The sequence below is a fragment of the Trichoplusia ni genome, chromosome 3 (genome assembly GCF_003590095.1).
Source record: "Trichoplusia ni isolate ovarian cell line Hi5 chromosome 3, tn1, whole genome shotgun sequence".
Lineage (NCBI taxonomy): Eukaryota > Metazoa > Arthropoda > Insecta > Lepidoptera > Noctuidae > Trichoplusia > Trichoplusia ni.
Window position 1 is genome coordinate 7,780,305 of NC_039480.1, and position 23,950 is coordinate 7,804,254.

At 37.7% G+C, this 23,950-nt stretch overlaps 1 protein-coding gene across 5 annotated transcripts; it reads left to right on the plus strand.

The window, feature by feature from the left end:
- Positions 1-1,363: 1,363 nt before the first annotated feature.
- Positions 1,364-23,937, plus strand: LOC113491725 (calcium-transporting ATPase sarcoplasmic/endoplasmic reticulum type). Of its 5 annotated transcripts, none has more exons than XM_026868860.1 (12): positions 1,364-1,518; positions 8,254-8,398; positions 15,781-15,798; positions 16,509-16,591; positions 16,672-18,362; positions 18,587-18,776; positions 19,150-19,297; positions 19,411-19,669; positions 19,786-19,930; positions 20,020-20,229; positions 20,313-20,430; positions 23,073-23,937. In XM_026868860.1, exons 2-12 carry the CDS (start codon positions 8,281-8,283, stop codon positions 23,093-23,095), a joined length of 3,003 nt encoding a protein of 1,000 aa, XP_026724661.1. In that variant the 5' UTR covers positions 1,364-1,518; positions 8,254-8,280; the 3' UTR covers positions 23,096-23,937. The 5 variants fall into 5 exon arrangements, with proteins under 5 accessions (XP_026724661.1, XP_026724657.1, XP_026724660.1 ...); XM_026868859.1 differs by having other exon boundaries at positions 1,365-1,518; positions 23,290-23,937; XM_026868856.1 differs by lacking the exon at positions 23,073-23,937 and having other exon boundaries at positions 20,313-22,653.
- The last annotated feature ends 13 nt before the right edge of the window (positions 23,938-23,950 follow it).

Here is a 23,950-nt window from a genome sequence, read left to right on the forward strand (position 1 = left end):
TAATTGGTTAATTTCTCACTTCATAAAAAGAGCTATTTAAGGACACAGATCAGTGTAGTCTCTAGCCTGCTGGTCTAGTGGTTAATGGCCCTGCCTGCCATACCGGAGAACGTGGGTTCGATCCCCACCCAGGACAAATGTTTGTGTATGAGCACGATCATTTTTTCTGTGTCTCGGTATAATTTATGTATATTATGTATGTATTTAGAAACATAGTTATGTTTATCGGTTGTCTAGAACTCATAATTCAAACTTTGCTTAGTTTGCCACTAGATGGCGTTGTGTGAAAGTTGTGGAATATTATTTTATGTTATAAAAATATATTCAGATACCCAACAAGAATCAATTTTACATTACGCTATGTTCAAACAAACAGAATGCATGGTATGATGCAGAAATTGAAGTGGTGATTAAGATAATGTTTCCACGTGAACTGTTATTGAATCGCTCCAGTCCACGGGATCCTTTGTAACGCGATAAGATATGACTGAAATAAATTATCGAATAAAACCCAGCTGCAGCTTATAATGTTTAGTATGTAGCTTCGAAATAAATTGGGAATATAAAACTTTAATATTTTATTTTATATGTATGTTTGGGTGGCACACTAAAAAGCATGGCGATCAGTAAATCGTCCTGCTCACGTCGCGCTCAAGTACTTGCGAATGTAAATAAGAGAGTAAACTAATGTTATAAAATAAAGGAAGATTTTATTTGAAGAAAGAAACGAATGATTTTTTATTCAGTTAGGTAAATCTATTTACAGTGAACATTTAAGTTGTTACCAAAAACATAAATATAAGAAAGCTTTTGTTTAATATATATTGTAAAGTAGAGACCTGGAGTAGTTTCACACTTTAAAAACTTATTAGTTTAGTGGACCTCATAAAGTTTTGCTACGACGTAGCACTTCGTAGCCACCTTTAATTCAAGCTTCTCAAGCTCATAGAATGATAAGAATCACAAAAAAACAACAATATTACACCGATATAACGCGCAATTCAATTATCATAATTACGCTAAGTATTCTGTTAGAATCCAAACATAAATGAAGTACTCACGTAATGAAAATTAATTACTCTCTCGTCACACCGAGATCTATTTAGGACTTAGCTTAATAAATTAATGAGGTACATTTTACTTGTAGTAATTTGTAAATTAAAGGTAACGTCAAATGTTATCAGTGACTACGGAACTTGCAACATTTATTTTCTGGATTGCGTAGTCCATGCTTTGGATTTTGTACCTTACTGCGTGGTGTTAAGAGCGTGAGGCGTCATGAGCGCACGCAGCGCGGCGTCGCGTATGTTTGCGCGCGCGCAGTGCTGGCAGCGGGCCCGCTGCCCACAACGGAGCTTATAAAAGAGGGCGGCAATCTGCTCCCGCGCCCGCCGCGCGCACTCCCGACGCTTTCCTCATGGGGCGCGCTACCTCCACTCGATAGTACCTACAAAACAAATAATACATTTTTATGTATATCACAAATCAGTGATTGGGACCAAGTGATATAGTGATACGGTAAGTTGTTTTTCATCCGTGACGGTGCTACCATGGAGGACTGTGATCTGTGCAGTGACTGTTCAGTGTTGCCCTACTTGCGGAATGTGCTTTCATATTTGAAGAGTAAACGGACGTTTTCAGTGCGCATGCGAATATAAACGAGATGTGAAAAATTTACTGTTTGAGAAATAGCAACCGCGGAGATTTGATTACATAAGCCAGTGTTACCAGGAACGAAATAATGTATAGAGGTGGTATAATAATAACAAATATACACAGTATGAGTTCTTTAAAAGTTCAGTTTAAGAATGTGTAAAGTATTAATTTATCTAATTTCAAATCAGTGTATTCAAATAACCTGTTTGAAATTTTCTGCCAAGTTGTTTAACATTTTAACTATCTATTTAAAAAATAATGGGATTCCTAGTAATACAGGCTTGTGACAAGTAAACTTATAAAAGCGAATAAATATATAATGTCATAACATCTCGATTGGCAAGCGCGCGGAGGCCGCAAGCGCCATCTTTATGACGTCGATGGATATTATGTGCTAGATAATAAGAATTTGAAGATATTTCTGTTAGGCATTCTAACAGCTTGACCATTACACCACTCAATTACCAAGAAATACATGGTAAAAGTAACTCATAGGAAACATGTTGAAATGTAGGCATAACATTTTAGTCTAAAATAAGTTTCGTAACCAATAATGTTTCGAGTAATAAGTATCATGATCATTAAATTTACTGATTAATATGTTAATAAAAAAACTCTCAAGACGAAGAATATGTGACGTATTTTTTCTATTTATTGTTTAATGTTTAAATAGCTTCACAGACTACGGACTTTGTATCCAGAAAACCCATACAATAGTTATAAAAGACGAGAATAATACATAGAAAAGTATTCGCATATCAATAAAACTATATCGAATCGATGCTTATATACGCTGAAACCAGATAGTGATGTTTACTCTATACAGTTACAGCCAGCTGTAAAAATACTCTTCATTTCAGATTGTAAAACCACGAATATTGGAACAAAGCACCTAATATACTCTGACGTCAATTCTCGCCGTCATAAACGTATATATTCACGAAAATGGGATATATATATAAACAGCTGAATTTTAAAATGTCTTTTTAACATCTCTACGTCACCGAGTGACACTCGTACGATGTCAGGTGTACCTGTCAGCGCCCGCGTAGCAAGCCGACGCACAAATAAATCCACATCTAACTACAAGTAATTCAATAAAAATCCAAAAAATATTTCATGTATTAGAAGAAGAAGTTTAGTAAACCGTAAAATCAAATTCAAAATAAACAATAACCAACTGCTTTCACATGTACGATGCAATATATTACAAATTGACGAGGTAGATAAGATATGGCTGAATCGACAGATTCTTAAAACAACTTTGCATACTCAAAACATTGGCATCTCGAACAGTTACAACCCATCAACACCCAATCGCTCGCGGTTTAACAATGACAATTGGATTTCTGTTATTTAAACATTTCTCTTCGCATTTTTTGTTAGAACACGTATTGTACACTCGTGTTGTTCAGAATGCATTTCAATTTTCTTTAACTACCCGAATAACAACGGATAAACGGCATAAATGGCAATGCATGACATGAATGTCCACATTAATGCCATGCAGGGTCAAAATGGTGCCATTGATAGATTTCGCACTGACCAAGAGTTTGAGCCATTCTCTGCGCACCTACGTCTATACATAGATGACAATCACAACAGAAGAACAATCGGCACTTAAAACTCATCGCCAAAGAGATCGAGGCCGGCCCGGCATTGTCTATAACGGGCCGTTTCCCCTTAACACGCGTACGAACTTGATCCAAATCCCCGGTAGTCCGCCAAAAACCGCAACTCGGTCCTGCCAAAGCAGACGATTACGACACTCCCCAGTACGATAATTCTATTTTGATTATTACCTTCGGCCGTTTATTTGTAGATGACGAATAGCCTTACGATATGCTCCCTCGGTACGCGAAGTATATTTGATATCACAATAATATATTCATGCGCATTCACGGTACTCGTTAAATTATCTAGGAATTTTAAAAGCTCGTTTCTGTGATCCACGTGCTGTTGAGTAAGTTCCTCTGGCTCGTTACGACTCGGATACGGTTTAAATTAACGATTAGGGCCCACTTAACGTCAATTATGAGTCAGAGTTCCGACCCAAATTGGATTGATGTTGTTTAACGTAATACGGTCACAAAAAAACGAATCCCATTGTAGCGATTATCGAAAGCCGACGCGACGTCGCAACTAGGACGTACAGAGAGGATTTTTCTAGGGAATGTTATGAAGTTAGAAAACAATTGGAAAGAAACAGATCCAATAAAATAAAGAACAGAGGAAAATCAAGGGAACTCAAATATCAAAACTCTCAGTGAGTCTATAAGGTAAAAGTATAATAAAATCGTATACGTCTGAGGAATGGCACAATCAGAGCTAACAGATGACTTGGTTGCAGAAAACTGCATCCTATTTATACCGATTGCCAAAGTCAACAAAACCTACTTCTTCATTTAACATTGTAAGTCAACGATCTCACATCGGAACTTCGAAAGTAGGTCGGATGTGTGTTCAGCACAGGTATCTAATACAGACATCCAACAAATGTACACTTTCGTACACTATAAATAGGACAATACAACAAGTTAACTACAGAGACAGCAATTAAGATTAAAAAATATTGATCAGACGTAAAAACTTTTAATTAGGACTCCTTTGAATAACGGGATAGCACGACTTCCAAAGCGATAATTACCCAAAAAGTTTGTGTAATAACTACGTACCTACCTGAATTGACGAGGCCAATTAAATCTATTTAATTTGCTGAAAAGAACTAAACGGAAAGGATCTAAATGGACCATAAACAGTTAACACTTATGAGGTTACGTGCAAGGAGTCACTAACAACCATTAATGTTTGTAACGCATATCGTAAAAACAAACTTTAGATAAATTATTTCATACGCCATGACGAAGAGATCTTAAAATATAAGACAACGTGGATATTAATTGATGGGCTATAAAATACTACGCTAGTCGAGCTAGAGTGATTTTTAATCGCTCGTTAAACTTGCAACGATCATTTATTGCCATCCGCTTGAAAACAAGTGTGCCCCATCCATTACTATCGATCAAAATTACGCGTGTTTTACGTATTTACGGAAAACGGATGACAAACAAATTAGCTTGTAATTAATTTATTAATTAATTAAACTTTAGAATGTTTTCACCTAAAACTTTAGGTTATGATTCTACATTTTATTATATTTATATATTTATTGCTAATACATTCAGTTGCAGATTAATAATGCACTTTGACATGATACTGACAACTTATGAAATAAAAACCTGTGGTTACTGTAACTGAGCAACTCCACATCAGCATTATGTTGAAATTTACAGAAGCATTTGAATTTGATTCTAAATACTCACATCAACACAATACTTAATAATTCCCGTTAATTATTAATTAAATAACCCATTAATCATAATCTAAATATCACTAATTAAATGATAAATTTGCGTAAATTGTCTCATCCGTGCGTTGAATTCAAATTCTAATTGAAACATGAGTGTGTCAAAGCGATGACCAGTTCATTATAATTATTCCCCGATTTTTTGACAAATTGTCGTATGGCAACACAGAATAAATTCCTACACTATCGTTAACAAAACGGGCCTTTTGATGTGCATTATTTATGAACTATAAAATCTTGTTTTTTTAAGAATTATGATTTGGCGCAATTTTAATAGTTATTCAGCGAATAATTCTTGTATAATGGCTGGAATATTAAAATATTTTCCGTTAATTTAGACGAGTAACTCCATTTTTTCTGATGAAAAGGTGCCTTTAAAGTCAAAACTGAATAATAAATGGTCCTGAAAAAACAAATTGGAGACAGCGAAAGTCTAACAACAAAACTCTATAGCATTATGAATAAGCATTTGAATATCCTAGGAAACACTGAACTGCCAGGAATAATGGCAGTTCAGTGTTTCCGCTGTTAGAAAGTATGAGAGAGTAAGATCCTGGCCCAGATACTTTCTATTCCACTTTTAAATTTGAGCTTATGACAGCAAGTTATAAAACTACCATTCAATACATGATAGAGTACAATAAAAGATTCTATTTACGAAACAAGTAGCGAAAATTACCTAGTTACTGCAAGAATATTTTTTTTGCCATTCCACTAAATCACGTTACATAAATGTAATTGTCGTTATATCTTCGAGTGAAGGCCAGCTCTGTGTTGAAAATGTTCATACAGTTTAATGTTCTAATCAGAATTTAATATTCTCTAAAACACTTTCATTTCTAGCCGCAAAAATAAACGTTAACATTGGCATTCAGCTGTTTCCCTGCGATTTTCTATTTTCACTCTCTAAATATATTTCAAGTACTTCAAACACAAGGTTGACATTTTTCCGTGGCTGCCGTGAAATCGATATCGTAAACTCGCTCTTTTAAACTCAAAGACATTGCACAGGTCTTGTGTTTCATTTCAGGCGCATAGTTACATGTGTCAACTAAGAAAACGAATATTATTAACACTAATAAAGAACACCCGGTAAGTTTTATCTGTTTCGTAAAACGTAGACTTAGAAGTTAGAACAAAAAATGTGCCTATTTTTCTATCTTGGGAGTTTCATTATTATCGTGGTATACACATTGTTGTCCCGTTAAAATTCAAGTTTACGATAGTTCTAATAAACGTATATTAAAAGCCGTAATTTGCCATAAAACTGGTCAAAATAAAACAGTCATCATCTAGAAAGTCACATCCCCATAACGCTATAGACTGACATGCATATAGCTGCAAGATAAATTGCCACGTTACGCCTACTTTCCATATTATATTTACGAGTTCATCATGTTGAGTATGACAGATCCCTACAATCCGTTAGCAGAAGACTTGATGGAAAATATTCAGTACCATAGATCAGCGTCATCAGACAGTTAATCTCTGCCAACTGTTGGTACCTTAACACCAATGTCGACCTGTCGGCCACGATCCAATTGTAGAGCAATAATTATCCCCTCGATAATCAACATCTACTAATAATACCCTCATTTCGTTACCTTCAAATAGCTCTGTTAATCCCGAAAAAAGTTGTTGCAAGCCAACCAAGCATGGGATGTATCGAAAACTTAATTTCACAATGATAACTGAAAACCACTTAATCAGCGATAAGCTAATGTTTGATCAATGTCGGCTTATCACGATAAAACACATCGTACGAGCCCTTTTATCCCCCGACACGGTCCATTGACGGTTATTGAAAGCTCTTTGTAATAAGTTCCTCGACCATCATAAAACACATGAAATAACATTACCTACTTCAGATAGAAAAGGAAAACCTTTTTAATAGTCGTAAACAGAAGTAACTATCACACAACAAGCTCCCGGTTCTCGAGCCGGGCAGCGACCGCTATAAAAAGATCATCATAGGACGGTCGGTGACGGCCGCCGTGCGACATGCAACCCTGGAAAGCGACTCGCCTGTGCCACCGAGTACTGTTGCCAAAATAATTAAAGAAATCTCCGACGGTGTCCCTCCACCGCGCCCGCGCCGCTCTAAAATCGTCGCTCTTCGCCCGGGAGTCGATACTCGGGGCGCGGCGGGAAAACATCTCCCGCGCCACTCTTATTTCTTCTTTCCTTCCCGACGCTGTCGAAAAAAAAAATATTTCAGTAAGTTTCATAATAGCACTATAAAACGAAACAACCGTGAGTGTAGTAACCCGAAGTGCAAATTAAGTGTCATGCAGTTCCAAAAGGAAGTTAGTGATTATAAATAAGTGATAAAAGTGTTACATAACGCGAAACAAATTTCAGAAATTTAAAAATACCGCATTTTGTAGGCGCCTTTGGCACAAAAATAGCATTGAGTCACGTGGTACAAATTCAACCTATAGCATGGCTCCACATTTATGTATGATCATAAATTATTAAAAACTTTCTTTTTAATGAAATATTACTAACTTTGAGCTCTATTGGAACAATATTACTACTAATAGAGGATTGATATTTATCAGCTAGGTCAGAAAATTTTTAAATATAAAAGGAATCTCATTTGACAAAAATAGTTCATATCTCGCGTAAAAGGTGGCGCTGCCATCGACCCCTTCTTCTACGTCAGTTTCGTAAAAAATGACGGCTGGATTAGATACGTGTTCGTGTCGTTTATGATATTTACGAGAAAAAGTATTAGATTAGTACAAAATTTAGTAGTTACTATATAAAATATAAGAGTTAAACGCTAAAAATAAGTGAAATACTAAAATAAGATAGACACTTCTCATGTTTAAAAAAACTTCTTGGTGAGTGGTGTAGTGGTCAAACGGTGCTTGCGATCTAGGAAATAACTCGTTAAATCTAATAACATTACTCGTAATCTACTTCAATAATATCTTCGTGAATTTCAAATATTAAAATCTATAAACCATAATTGAGAATTATTCGTAAAATTTCCTATTTATTTTTTATTTCAAAAAAGTATGTATTCGATGTAAAAAAAATATCATGTTTTTTCTAGAAAGTCTATGTGTAATTATTACGAGTAAAGTGAAGCTTATTTTAGAAAAAATCGCGAAATATGTGCGTCGCATTAGAAAATCTCATACTGTAGCAACATAACCTCAAAGCTTTGAAGTTGATAATGATGACTCGTCATTTCTAACCTATATTTTGTTCTTGTCTTTTAGAACTGACGGCAACGTAGTAATTCCACCATGGAGGACGCACACTCGAAATCCGTGGATGAAGTCTTAGGGTACTTTGGTACAGACCCAGACAAAGGCCTTAGTCCAGACCAAGTTAAAAGGAACCAAGACAAATATGGGCCAAATGGTAAGTACACTGTTTACCTGAATTTGTAAACAATTTAATTTATCCTTTTGTAGTTGAATAAGATTTTGTGTGATAAACTAATCAGAACAGTTCAAGCCCTACTTTACACAGTGATGAAGGACAAGGCAGATTAAAAAAAATAATCACCAGAAAGGTTGATGTTGCTGGGCAATTGTTTCATTTGAGTTGTCAATGGAAAAGTTATTGCTTTGTAAGTTTTAATCCCAAATAGTCCAGCCAGTTATGAGGTCTTTGCCTTAAAAGATTTAGTGACAACTCAGTATGGAGAGAATAATATGAACTCTTTAAGAATAAGTAGTACAAAAATTTGAATTTTTGTCACAATACATGTTAGCGTTTTTAATAGTGTTCGCTTCTTGTGCATTTTAATTAAACTACCTACCTACTTGTTGATTAATGACGAAGTATATTTCTTTTCTGTACCTGTAAATGGCTTTTGAGTTTATTTAATGGTATTTGTTCTCTTTGTTCTATTATATGACTTGACAACAGTCACACAATCTGGTTTATGTAGTATCTAAATTTGATAGTGATTACTACATTGACAAGTGTTATTGCTATATCTCGCTAAGACAATTAATCTTACTCATTAGTACTTGGGTTGGGTTGGCAGTATTATTTAAATATATATTTTTTATTCGTCAGGGTCATTTGAAATTCTGCCAGCTGCTTAGACTTGGCCATGAATCATTGTATTATGTCCTCTTGATATAATTTCTTTCAGTTAAAATTAAAAGAATGATGGGATAAGATATACGGGCCATAAAATGTAACATAGCTTATTTAAAAGGCTTATTCATATTGTAGACAGGATTATTATTATAACTGATGAAGGACTAAGAATAGAATACAAGAATAACAGGTTAATTATTGACTGGATAGAAAACAGACTTAAATAAGACAAGAGTATATGGCTAAAGGGTATTGATAAAGGTTTTTTCTTGAATATGACTCCGAGAATATCAGGGCATCTTTCAAAACACTTCAAATCTCTAACCAGATTTACGAATTTACACAAAATAGATAAGATACTGAAAGATATCAAGCACTAATGAATTAGTGATTTACATATACAACAGATTCAGCAAACAATTTTGACCATGATAGGTATCATGGTGCACCTGCAAAGGTGTCGAAATGTCGGAAACTAAAATAAGAAATCAAACCGCGATAAAATCCGTAAAAGTAGTTTCATTTCAAAGTAATATCATCAAAAAATTATATATTAGTATGAAAGACCAACTTATTAATGAGGCTACAAGGTTAAGCAACCTAATACCACAATATGCATCTGCATATTTATTATAACAAGTATGATGTAAACTGTCTTTGAGTCATCATTACTTAAGTGGCACAGAACTTGGTCAGCAAATGCAGATCCAAACAAATTGCTTGAGTATTGTAAGCTATTGTCTATTGATTGCCTAAGTATGTTAAAGATGCGACCATTCTCTTTAGCAATCTCGACTTCTATTGTATTTTTCAATATTCTAATTCCAAGTTACTTACTTTGTCTTATCATTGATAGTCTTTTTAACAAAGATAATTTCCAATGCCAATTTCAATGGTACAAACATAATAACAAGTTACCTGTCATGTAAGCAATAGAACGATTTTTTAAAGATTTATTAAAATATCGAATTCGTTTAAGAATTATATAATAAATAACTGTCTACCTAGATTAGCTTAAAGCCAGTGAAAATCGTGCAACAAGACAAGTTAAAATTGAGGCCGACACATCACACGAGATAAAACGTTTCAGCGAAAGCAATCCCAATGGATAGATATCGCTGTATTGTACTTATTATACAAATATCCGGGACCACGGTCGATGTGTGAACGAATCCACCTGTAGTAAATTCTTCCATTTTATGCACCGGCCTAGTTGCGAAATAATACGAACGGATGTTATCATTTATGGCTCGTCTTTTGTATAGTTAAATTGCTTAGTCGGCGCATAGCCGCTACTGGCAACAGGATTACATTACATTGCATTGACGAAAATTAAAGATATTAAAAAAAATAAGCCATTGTTTGTTACTGTTCAGATATCGTAAGTTCTAATTTTAAATCGATTTGAGATAGTCCAAAATCATGCCACTATATCGAACTGCCGATAAAGTTGTTTCACGATATAATTGATTGATTGACAAAGAAACGAGTTTTAATTACGTCATGAGACAAGGCGCGTAATTGTAAGCCCTGCACGTAGTAATAGTAATAAACCGGTGTATGACGCGCATCGTGTATATTGAACGTTTGTACGAAAACCTCAGCGACAATTGTTAACGAATACAACGGAAATCGCACGGTTTCCGTCTCTGGTAAACTTTAAAAAGTAAACCAGACATTTTTGCGTTATATGATCTGCCAATCGTTGTAAATGCCATTTTTTTATTGACCTTTGCATACCGGTCCGTTTTATTACACTATCGCCTTTAACTCGTTCGTCTAGCATATTCTAGTCAAACTAGGTACTGAAACTTTTTAATTTTTTTGAAGCTGTTGTTTCTGTTGTTTTATTAAGTACTGGAATCGCTAATTACAAGACAATATTGATGCTTCGTTTTCCCGTCTTATTCTTAAAACAATTAAAATGAGCTCAATTTTCATAATTAAGGACAATGTCAGAGGAAATGCTGCTTTGCTTGAAACAATTTAAGATATTATTTTTAATTGCTTAATTTGAATTCATAAGTGACTCAACAACGTATAGCTTCCACCAATAATGTTTTGTATTGAGGTAGGCTTATCTGCATTCCGTTTTTCCTTATAAAACTATAGTTAGTTCTTTCATTTTTTAGTTGAGCTAATTCCTTAACTAAATAGTCATTATTACTATCAGTAATCAAATAGTATGTGACAAGGAAAACCAGAGCAAGTTCTCACTATTGACGTAATATTTGACACCTTTATCTTTGTAACAATAAAAAACTTCCAAAGAAATAAAACAAATAAGACTTCTAAAGTATATACAACGTAAAAAAATTACATTTGTATAATCTGCCTATAAAAATAATATGTGGGTAGACGTCAATATTAAACATATTTACTGTTTCCAGTAACATTTACGAGATATAAGCACTGTAAACTAGTCTATATACTTACTATTTAATTCTAATCCTTACACTGATAAGCTTTTTGTGATAAGGATAGGTATTTGGAACAAACTTTCATGTGACATAGATTTTTAGATGAGCAAGTTGTAGCAATATTAATGTAGGTACTACAAGTTATTGTTTAATAAAAATATAATAAAGAGGTCGAATAAATAGAGGTGACACGCCGTAGACAGGGGTGTTAACGGTGGTATTATTTATAGTAGGCTAGAGGTTGTCGATCACCGCTGAGGCGGCGGAGGCTGCCAGCGGTGCGTGTGCACAGCAGGCCGCGAGGGACGTGCCCTCACGCGTGACAACACACATGATACCTACCCGCGTATTCTTGCTAAAACACCTCGATAATAAGCAGTTAGCCATGAAACCGGCCTGCTATCGACCCGGACACGAATACTAATATGCACTAAAAACAAAGGAAATTTACAAGTCCGACAAACTAAATAGAAAATGCATAAACAAAAGACCTACACAGATTTAATCATAGCTTTACTTATTTAATCTCTTCCGATTTTTATCACAAATTAAATATCAAATAGTCTGTTGTAAACGAAAGTTATCGTTGCCAGAATGTCATTCACCTGTATTTTACAATGGGTATGAATGTGGATGATGATAACGTTTGAAAAATACTCAGCTTGCTCGAGATCCCGCGAGACTTGTTTATTTTCTTGGCTTCGTAAGTTCGTACAACTGAAGATTATTTTGCTGCGGAAAACATAAACTACACGTCACTTTACTCGCTGAAGCGCGGTCACAATACGGAATACTTCACGCGAGAATAGATTTTAACAGCGATGAGTATCTTCTGTAAATATAGACCCGCCTTTTTTGGAACGCTTACGAAAACGCACGTAGTTTGTCACCTTAAGATGCAGAATATGTCATGAAATCATGACACATGGTGCCGTCTGCCGTTATACATACATTTTCGCGTACCATAGTCCAGGCAAAAGAAAAATATAGTAGGTAACTCAATTATTTATTCTCACCTTGAATGAAGTTGCTAAAATGCTTCTGAAAACCAGTTGGATTAGACTGAATCTTCTAATATATAAAATTCCCGTGTCACGATGTTAGTTACCGTACTCCTCCGAAACCGTTCGAGCGATTTTTATGAAATTTTGTATACATATTGGGTCTGGGTCTGAGAATAGAACAACATCTATTTTTCATACCCCTAAGGTATTTAAGGTATTTATTTTTTGGACGAAATTGTTTGTTTTTATTTTTTTTATACTGTGGCATTAAAAATACATACAACTCGAAAAAAAAGCATTCGGCAAAACAACGTTTGCTGGGTCAGCTAGTTTATTATATATTCTTCTCACTTGATTTGTTTTCCAATACGTTGCGACTGTACTTCTTTTTCCCTAGTTGCAAATTTACGAATTAATGGGGCTTTAAGAAAATATGTTCCACTTATGGCTTTTCTAACCAACCGTTAATAGTTACGAGTTATACTAGAATAAATATAGAATATGCTTATCTGTATGTCCTTAGCCTAAGTAGGAATCTTCTATTAACCGAGATAATGAAAATGTAGATAGATCGTAGAAAATGTATGCATTTTATAAACAATAATAAATGTAGTTAAAATGTTATAAGAACTGAACTAAAACTGATCGATTGTTTCTAATAAAACTCGATGGTTATCCGATACCCGTTCAATAATCATTCGTCCTCGAAACATAAAAACCAACATTATGTACGTAATAACTGCATGTACGAGTAGCTTCCGATAAACCGACACCGATAAACTATAGTGTCGTTAATGCGCTATGGACATTTGTGTATTCTGTACTTACATAATTGCATTATGAAACAGAATCTTAGATCTACAGGAAATGTCTATTTACTGGTGGAATGTTTAAGTGGTGCACTGATTTAACTGGGATTATAAGTGTTTGAGTGCATTGAGAAGTCAATAGTGCGGCAAGTCGGGCCCGGGAATGCTGGGAACAGCTCCGCCGAGATGCGAGTGCCTAGCGGCTGAAATATTATATAGGCACCAGGTTTATTTTCGACGATCTACGTTGGCGGGTTGCGTCTACGAACGCCACTGACGCGCTATCCACACGACCATTGCTCGTTCCAATATTTTATCTGTTACATTTCTTTTTGTATTTTCTCCACTTACAAATAGAATATACTATAGATGTATACAACAACATTGATCTGCATTTAGTTTTCTTAAAATATATTTATTGCTTAATGTTATGTCTTCAAAAGATATTTAGACACAACATTTCCAAGTATTTTAGTTTGTGTATAGCTCACCAGAAAATGACATACCGTTAGGTAATACCGTTTACTTTAGATTCGTGATGAAGTTCTGTTGCCTTTCTCTCGACATCACCAAAAAGACAACCTCGATGCCATTCTTTATTGTACTTTCACCTTTATTTCGATGTCACATAGAAAGTATTTTTCGCTGCAACATTGAATACTACACCGCATATTACATCAGTTACAATACCGTTGTTTTAAGCTATTCAAAGTCAAGGTATCACTTGTCTGCCACCTGTATAATAATGTTAAGGTCATCGATTCGTTAATATTGTAAGTTATGGTTATAATATTCTGTTCTATATTAAACTCACTAGCGATTTTCCTTGTCTATTGTTTCTGTAAATTGTTAGTTTGTCTGATTACAACTAGTGACAGATACGTGGACTCGGTAGATGTAGCGTGACGAAATATTATATATTATAATAATATTGACAGTCTTGGCACGTATGCAATATACCTGCGCTATTTTGACGTTCGTTCTCCAGGACGTGACACTTAAGTGGCCGTCCTCGCGGTTTTATGTGCCGTTGTTAGTTTTATTGATGATGGCCAGTGAGCACAGATGCTGACACGGTGATATCGATGCGTTGACTAATTGCTTACATTAGTCACGGCGTGGCTGGCAGCCGGACTGCGTACGCAAATAGAGCAACGATTGACTTAGCGCACGTTGCCCGATTACACTACACGATTAAGACACAGAAAACATGAAATTCTACGAACGTACATCTGTATTATTTGTTACTGCGACCAGAATCTGAATGTAAAACACGATTCGCTCATCAACATCACCCCTACGTAAACTCAATTATCCCGGACGTGTCGTAATGGGAGGACATACTAACTGCATTTTATCAGGGCTTCATAATACGCCAATTCAACAGACAGTTAAGATGAAACAGATGGATAGTAATCTGAACATAGCAACGTGGTGGTTACGTAGAAACTAAGTGCGCGATTTGAGGTCACCGTGCAGGTCGCGCACGGCCCGGAGACGTGGCCCGTCGCACCGACTACTTAATCGTAACAAATAAACCAAACTAAGCTATTGTTCATATCGCAGATTAAAACGATCAACACGATAAAAATGTCTGGATGTCGCACATAAGTAAAGAGATAACAAAGTTCCGCGACCTTTGCTGAATAAATAAACAAACAAACACATCCTCAAATAGCCGTCGTAACAAAGGTATTTTGTAGGCCAGACTAACAATAATTATATTGACGCACGACGCATGTTGACTTCAAGGAGAGAACTTGGCGATTTCATGCAAACTGTTTTAGACTCGATATAAGTTATAACTTCTACGAGAAAAGTCGAAATCCTTTTAATTTTATCTATTTGATTGCTGAACTGCTAAAACGTAACCTGTTCTCAGAGTTACTTAAAACCAGTGACCACAACAACAAGCAATTATACCGGTTATAAATACACTTCTAAATTTAATAAATACCCAAAGAAGTTTCTTGTTTATAAGCACATCATCAGCTAGTTTATATGTAACAAAGGATACGATAATTCTGTATCGCAAAAACTATGTACCTTGATTAGCTAGCGGCCTGGTAAATATTATCACACGTGGTTTACTTTGTTTGGAAATTGTTGATTTTTGCGCAGTATCCAGATAGAAGCCAATTTTAAAGCATACAGATAACGTTGTAATCAAAATAAGTTGCGTGGACGAAGTACACAAACAGTGAGCGAAGCACTTTGAAATGCCTGCGGCTGAGATTGGCAGATGACGTCACTAATATTGGCCGAAATGCTGATCGAGAATCGGTATCTGAGCCGGTGCGGGCGCTGCCGCACACTCCGACCGATGTAGTGTATTTATGTACGATCGTAACTGCCGACATAGATCGCATGCCTGTTCTGACTAGTTTATCGCCTGATACATTAACTCCTTTGATCTTTTATTCAAAACTCTAATTATGGTTCTTTTCTCTTTTCAGAACTGCCAACGGAGGAGGGTAAGCGCATCGATTTGATAAATAATTCAAAGCTAACTGCTGACCCAAATTAACATTCTCATTCCTAATTCGTATTACTCAAGTGTGCGTGCCAAAACAACACATCCCCCCTCTCATTCTAGAAGTAGATATTACAACGATAAGAGCACGCTCATATTGTTTATTTAGGATTCATGGCAAGCTGCAAGACATAACAAAACCTTGTAACAGTTAACCTATTTACTATGTTTAATTAGAAAACTATAGATACTGTACTTCCTTCATTTGTTAATCATAAGAATTCTTATTATTCATTCTGTCGCCATCTTCTCAAGATTGCAAACAAAATAAATAAATCGGCGATCTTCATTTTATTTTAACAGGATAAATTAAGTAGCAGGTTTTCAATGCCATGGTTTTCCATTATTTAGAATAAATACCGAAACAGTTGTAAATTCAATCGCTGTAAGCTGCTAACTTCACGACGACTCAAATAAACCATGTCAAGGTCCTAAGAGACACTTTTTGTTTACTTCAAAGTCAAGCGCACGATTTAAATTTTGACGTCAAGAATCAAATACTACTAATATGTCTTTGAAAAAACGTAGCTCTGATATGGTATAAAGCTTTTTTCATACATAAAAACTAGAGATTCCTTATAGCCGACCTCGAATAGTTTTTCTTACTTAAAATTTATTGCAAACACTCATATTTTTATTGTTTTCTTATAGGCAAAAGTATATGGCAGTTAGTCCTGGAACAATTCGATGACCTCTTAGTCAAGATTTTGCTGTTAGCCGCTATTATTTCGTTCGTAAGTATCTAAAAGATTAAAAAAACATGTTTCTTGATTTATGCTGCAAAAAGACTATACAAGAAATATTCTTGTTCCAGGTTTTAGCTTTATTTGAAGAACACGAAGACGCTTTCTCCGCCTTCGTCGAGCCTTTCGTTATTTTACTTATTCTTATCGCTAACGCTGTAGTAGGAGTATGGCAGGAAAGAAATGCCGAATCCGCCATCGAAGCTTTAAAAGAATACGAACCCGAAATGGGTAAAGTAATCAGAGGCGACAAATCCGGTGTACAGAAAGTTCGTGCTAAGGAAATCGTACCCGGTGATGTCGTTGAGGTGTCAGTCGGTGACAAAATCCCCGCTGACATCCGTCTTATTAAGATTTACTCGACCACCATTCGTATTGATCAGTCCATCTTGACTGGAGAGTCCGTCTCCGTTATCAAACACACCGATGCCATTCCTGACCCCCGCGCCGTCAACCAGGACAAAAAGAACATCCTGTTCTCCGGTACCAACGTCGCCGCCGGCAAGGCCCGCGGTATTGTCATCGGAACTGGTCTCAACACTGCCATTGGTAAAATCCGTACTGAAATGTCCGAAACTGAAGAGATCAAGACACCTCTGCAGCAAAAACTGGACGAATTCGGTGAGCAGCTGTCTAAGGTCATCTCAGTTATCTGTGTTGCCGTATGGGCCATCAACATCGGACACTTCAACGACCCCGCCCACGGTGGAAGCTGGATCAAGGGTGCCGTCTACTACTTCAAAATCGCCGTCGCTCTGGCTGTCGCCGCTATCCCTGAAGGTCTGCCCGCTGTCATCACCACTTGTCTCGCTCTCGGAACCAGGCGTATGGCTAAGAAGAACGCTATCGTGAGGTCGCTGCCCTCTGTGGAGACCCTCGGTTGCACATCTGTCATTTGCTCAGACAAGACCGGAACACTCACCACCAACCAGATGTCCGTTTCTCGCATGTTCATCTTTGAGAAGATTGAGGGTGGCGACAGCAGCTTCCTTGAATTCGAAATCACTGGCTCCACCTATGAGCCAATTGGTGACGTTTACCTGAAGGGCCAGAAAATTAAGGCCGCTGAATTCGACACTCTTCACGAACTTGGTACCATTTGCGTTATGTGCAATGACTCCGCTATTGACTTCAACGAATTCAAACAGGCTTTCGAGAAGGTCGGTGAAGCCACTGAAACCGCTCTTATTGTACTCGCTGAAAAAATGAACCCCTTCAATGTTCCCAAAACTGGACTTGACCGCCGCTCCTGTGCTATTGTTGTGCGCCAAGAGATTGAGACCAAATGGAAGAAAGAATTCACTCTTGAGTTCTCCCGTGACAGGAAATCCATGTCCAGTTACTGCACTCCCCTCAAGCCTTCCCGCCTTGGAAACGGTCCCAAGCTCTTCGTCAAGGGTGCACCCGAAGGTGTGCTTGAGCGTTGTACCCACGCCCGTGTCGGCACTAGCAAGGTACCTCTGAACTCTACCCTCAAGAACCGCATCCTGGATCTCACTCGCCAGTACGGTACCGGCCGTGACACCCTTCGTTGCTTGGCTCTGGCCACCGCTGACTCTCCTCTGAAACCCGAAGAAATGGACCTTGGTGACTCCACCAAATTCTACACGTATGAAGTCAACCTTACTTTCGTTGGTGTCGTCGGAATGTTGGACCCTCCTCGTAAAGAAGTATTCGACTCCATCGTCCGTTGCCGCGCTGCTGGTATCCGTGTTATTGTCATCACTGGTGACAACAAGGCCACCGCTGAGGCTATCTGCAGGTAAATTCCAGACACCCTCACACTACACACAATTACCAAAAAAAAAGAATTGTATATCTAAATATGATGGTCTTTATTGGTGGTACTTACTTTACAATTGTGCAAATAAAAGGTTTAAGTTCTTAATACTATAAATTAATCACAATCTAGCACTTAAATTACTCTTTTCCTGGATCAATCAAGAATACTGAAGACTGAATTTAAATGAGAATCGCGTATTTCAGACGTATTGGTGTGTTCACTGAGGATGAGGACACCACCGGCAAGTCTTACTCCGGTCGTGAGTTCGACGACCTTCCCGTGTCCGAGCAGCGTGCCGCCTGTGCCAAAGCCCGCCTGTTCTCCCGTGTGGAACCCGCCCACAAGTCCAAGATTGTTGAATTCCTGCAGAGCATGAACGAAATCTCCGCTATGGTACAGTCCACTTTACAAACGTACAAGTCAAATGGATACCTTAACATTGGCTACTATTATTTATAGGAGGTCAAGTTTATACAAAAAAAAATCCCCCATTCAATATTTTACTTGGGAATCCTAGGTTTGCTAGTGAATGAACACAACGCGAACGATATAACTATTACACTGTAAACGATATCTTCATAATTTACTGGAACACCATTTGCCAATATTATTGAATGTTTACACATTGTAATACATTTAGAAGTGTTCTTTGTTTACGTTAAGGCAGCAGTGTTTATAAACTGGTACATTCAAAACTTATTATGCGAGAATCTGTAGAAGTTACAAATACAAGGAGAGCGATAACATGTGAATTGCATATTTCCAGACTGGTGACGGTGTGAACGACGCCCCCGCCCTGAAGAAGGCCGAAATCGGTATTGCTATGGGATCTGGTACCGCTGTCGCTAAGTCTGCCGCCGAGATGGTGTTGGCTGACGACAACTTCTCATCCATCGTCGCCGCTGTTGAGGAAGGCTAGTATCAATGCACTTTGATGAAAACATATATAAATATGTACGACAAATGTACATGAAAAAACAAAAAACTAGTTGATATTTTGAATAACGACCATTTTACTGTACTACAGGTCGTGCTATCTACAACAACATGAAGCAGTTCATCCGCTACCTTATCTCTTCCAACATTGGTGAAGTCGTTTCCATCTTCTTGACCGCCGCTCTGGGTCTCCCCGAAGCCCTGATCCCCGTCCAGCTGTTGTGGGTCAACTTGGTCACTGACGGTCTGCCCGCTACCGCCCTCGGTTTCAACCCGCCCGATCTTGACATCATGGACAAGCCTCCCCGTAAGGCTGATGAGGGTCTGATCTCTGGATGGCTGTTCTTCAGGTAAACAAACCACAGAAACTTAATGCAATTGAAATAAACAAATTAAACCGACATTATCTCAATAGGGATTATCTCTAAGGTTAAGATCAGTTTATAATGGTTTACAACTTTCTTAGGTACATGGCTATCGGTGGATACGTCGGTGCCGCTACCGTTGGAGCCGCTTCCTGGTGGTTCATGTACTCTCCTTACGGACCCCAGATGACCTACTGGCAGCTTACCCACCACTTGCAGTGCCTCAGCGGAGGTGATGAGTTCAAGGTACGACTTTCAACAATTCAACCTTTCCAAATCTCGCTTTTTATTGTGCAAGTAAGATTACTAACTATAAACATTTTCTATGATTTTAGGGCATCGATTGCAAGATCTTCACTGACCCTCACCCTATGACCATGGCTCTGTCTGTATTAGTAACAATTGAAATGTTGAACGCCATGAACAGTTTGTCTGAGAACCAGTCGCTGATCACCATGCCACCGTGGTCAAACATGTGGCTCGTCGGCTCCATGGCTCTCTCCTTCACCCTCCACTTCGTCATCCTGTACGTCGAGGTTCTGTCTGTAAGTATCGCTCGGAGTTGAAAGCCACTTTAAATCTGGTGTTGTATAATACTTACTGGTGTCACGTTACGCTATGTCCGCAGGCCGTGTTCCAAGTGACCCCGCTGTCGATTGACGAGTGGGTGACGGTGATGAAGTTCTCGGTGCCCGTCGTGCTCCTCGACGAGGTGCTGAAGTTCGTCGCGCGCAAGATCTCCGACGGTGAGAAGCGTTCGCAGCTGATACACTGGCTCGACGGCATGCAATGGATTGTGCTCATGTGGGCCGTGTTCTTTGGCCTCATCATCTACGGCCCCCTATAAGCCGCCGTGTGCCGTGCCACCACCCCGTTTGATTCACATCTAATACCCTCCTATAGATTTCTGCGCCACCCACCTATTCTATTCATGTTGCAGTTTAAATTTTCTATTCTTGTGTGTGAATCGTTTAGTTATTTCAAGTGTGGGTAGCGCACGGAATTTGACTGTGGAAACCGATAGACTATGAGCTGCGCTCACCACAGTATCAGTCATCTAACAGTTTGGAATGCTAATTCTGGCGCACCTGGTGTGTGAAGTGATCCCTAGTGCACGCGCCCGCCGCGGTGACGGACGAGGCCTGCGGGTAGTGATCTGACGGACGAACAAGTGAACTGTACCGGACTCACTGACTGCTGCGGTGCTACCGGCCGCACGGGCCGGCCTTGTACCGGACCTGGCTACCATAAGTGTTGTAGTTGTCTGTACTGCTTAGGAGTAGATCTATCAGAGCCGAGGCGGCGCAATGCCCCTCGCTCTAGTGATTATGCATTTTATATGTGCGAGACAATAAATTATTCGGAGCTCATTTTTTACAAATTCGTGAGTTCAACTAATATTTTTCTTCTTTTTACTGAGTACATATACATAATATTATACACTTATTTGATGTGAAGTGGCTGTGAAGACCTTCATTATGAATGCTAACTAATGAGACACCAAAAATTGGTTTTATTGAGAAGTATTTATAAGTTAGATTAATTGCATTTGATACTTTTTGTATACTGTAGCATGGGAAGCTCCGCATTCAAATATTAATAGTGAACTCGCACATAGCTCAGTACCTTGTCCTTATGGACTGCAGACATGTTATAAAGCATACTATAAATTAATAGTAATGTGCATTGTTAGCTTAGTGTAATTTATCGTAAGTGTATTATTAGGGACGTGGTTACAATTCTCTCAGCATAGGTAGTACTATTATCAAAAGAATGTCTTTCTCTGTCCTTTCACTGTGGTCGCTTCTTAACATTCCTTTTTTGCATTTCTTTTTCTTTTTATCAAACCCTGTTTGGTATGAGGAAGCGCTCTTATTAATCTAAGCTAATATTAACAAGTGAATGTGTCCTTAGGCTGAACTAACCTCATGCCTTAGAGTGCACTCCGACGCAATACATCGGACTGCAGGCTCGCTGCATAACTCTGCTGCTAAATAACAACTTCGCGTCTATCTGTACCTATAAGAGGTGCGACTATGCTACCAGCTTGCAGTCTCGATGCGTTCGTCTTCACTCTTGTAGCACCAGTAATCATTATTTACAATTATTTCTGGTGCTCTAAGAAACCTCCATACTACATCGAAAATATCATGTCAAGCCTTGTTTCAATATAATTTTGTAATTAACAATTTTGTGTACTGTGTAAAATGTCTATTTATTACGTTGTTTACTACAAAATAATTTATTGAAATAAAGCAATATATTCTATGTATGTACGATCTTAAATCTGTTATAGAGTCCATGTACGGTTATGGTACATTCATTTATCTATACTTACTAATTGATGTAATTTTAGTTTATCTATCAAATGTTTGACCATCGCGACATAATATTACTTGTAAGTTTATAAAAACATATTCCAAATTTGTTCAGTTACTTAGCGTGGTACAAGGTTAGTACGTACATAATGTTTTTTTTTTATATATATTAAAATAAAGAAATGCATGTCAACATTGCATGGTTTATGAATTTTTGGAAGAGTGCAGTTTTTTTATATGATGCATTAACAAATATTATTGTACTATAAATTATTTATGTGTATTCCCGTTACAAACAAGACTCAATTGAAAGGACTACAACCGTTAGAAGTATGTATTTATTTTATGTGTTTTTTCTACATGCAACACCCATATTTCCAGTGTTAATTTAAAGAACCTTATTTATTCAATTTTAAACCTCCAATCCAAATAATATTTTGAAACTACCTATTGCCTTTAATTACAGACCAAAATACCCAGTCTGTATTTGAATTCAATATCCCACATTTACCCACTGCACAATTAAAGGCATGCTCAAAAACCTTTGTTGTGAATGTCCCCCAAACTCCAGGAACTTTTTGCGTTTATCAGAATAACTTATTGAAATGTACAGTCGTTTATACATTTTACATATTAAAATAGTCAACAATATTAATGTTTGAATTATTTTCCTTCACAATCCAGTAGCAACAAAATAGCACTCCTTATGGATTTATTTATCATACGGAACTCCTTACGACATGTATTGGATGTCCATATCCTTAGCATACAAATAATTATTTACATTATGTTCCTCGCTAACATGTTTTACATAACACAAGTTTTGCAACCTTCCAACTTTTTATCATTTGTTCAGCCTGTAACACAAAAGTTACAAATTAAACATAATTGGCAACATTTTAATAAATACAAAAATAATGTTGCAATATTAACAAGCAATAAAAACAACAAAAATTGTTAATGAATTGCAAAACGTTAGTATACCCAGGCGTGCCACAGCAGGAACGGCTCGTGGCCGCACCCGCACGCTCCCCGCATGCACTAACGTGGTGTTGTCCTTGTGTCCCCAGCCCAGCCGACGTGGAAGCTGTAAGCGCCGGATCGCCGTCGCAGCGCCACTGCACGCACATATTCCATGAACACTCATTGTTTGTTGTGATCCCGCAGTGAAACTACACATATAATGTAACTACGACACGGTTGTGATATCTTCATAAGATCTTAGTAAGTTCGGACGGCAGCCCCCGCTCGAGCGCACACAACACTAACACTCTCGTTATTTTGCAGCGAACGAGGTGGTCATTGACAAGTGGTAAACGCCACCGATACATAGTTCCTCACCCGCTTCTCTCTGCTACTTCTACCGCTCTCGTCTCCAGGTGTAATATTAATTGGCTTTTAGATGTGTACGATATAAAAAAGACGCGTCATGTAAGACTACGATTAGGCTAGGCTAGATAGGCCAGGGCCAGCGGTGGAGGAGAGGCGCGAGTGGTCGATGCGGCGACGAGGCGGGCCGGGGCGCCGCCCCCGTCCACCTGCTCACCTGCGCTAGTTCACCAGAGGGGACATAATGTTGTTCATAATGTGTATATACTTCAGTATGCTTAGGAGGTTTAATCAATTTGTTATATTACGTTGTTCTAATTAAAGACTACATGGTGCCCGTCGACAGGAGCAGTGCGATAGACGATGTGTACTTAAGTTGAGAGCACTCATTAATTTATTGTTATATTTTTATTATCTTATAATCTAGTTTGCTTATCTAGAGTCGAGTCATTTCTATTAGTGCTGACGCCTCGACGAGCAATATGGTGTCTGTAAGGGAAGGATAATTACATGATTGTCCAGTGTTTGGGACCTGAGTCCAAAAGTTTAAACATACCTGTACATTTTAATGTATTATTGTTTTGTACAATAAATCGTTATAAACGACAAGTGTTTCATT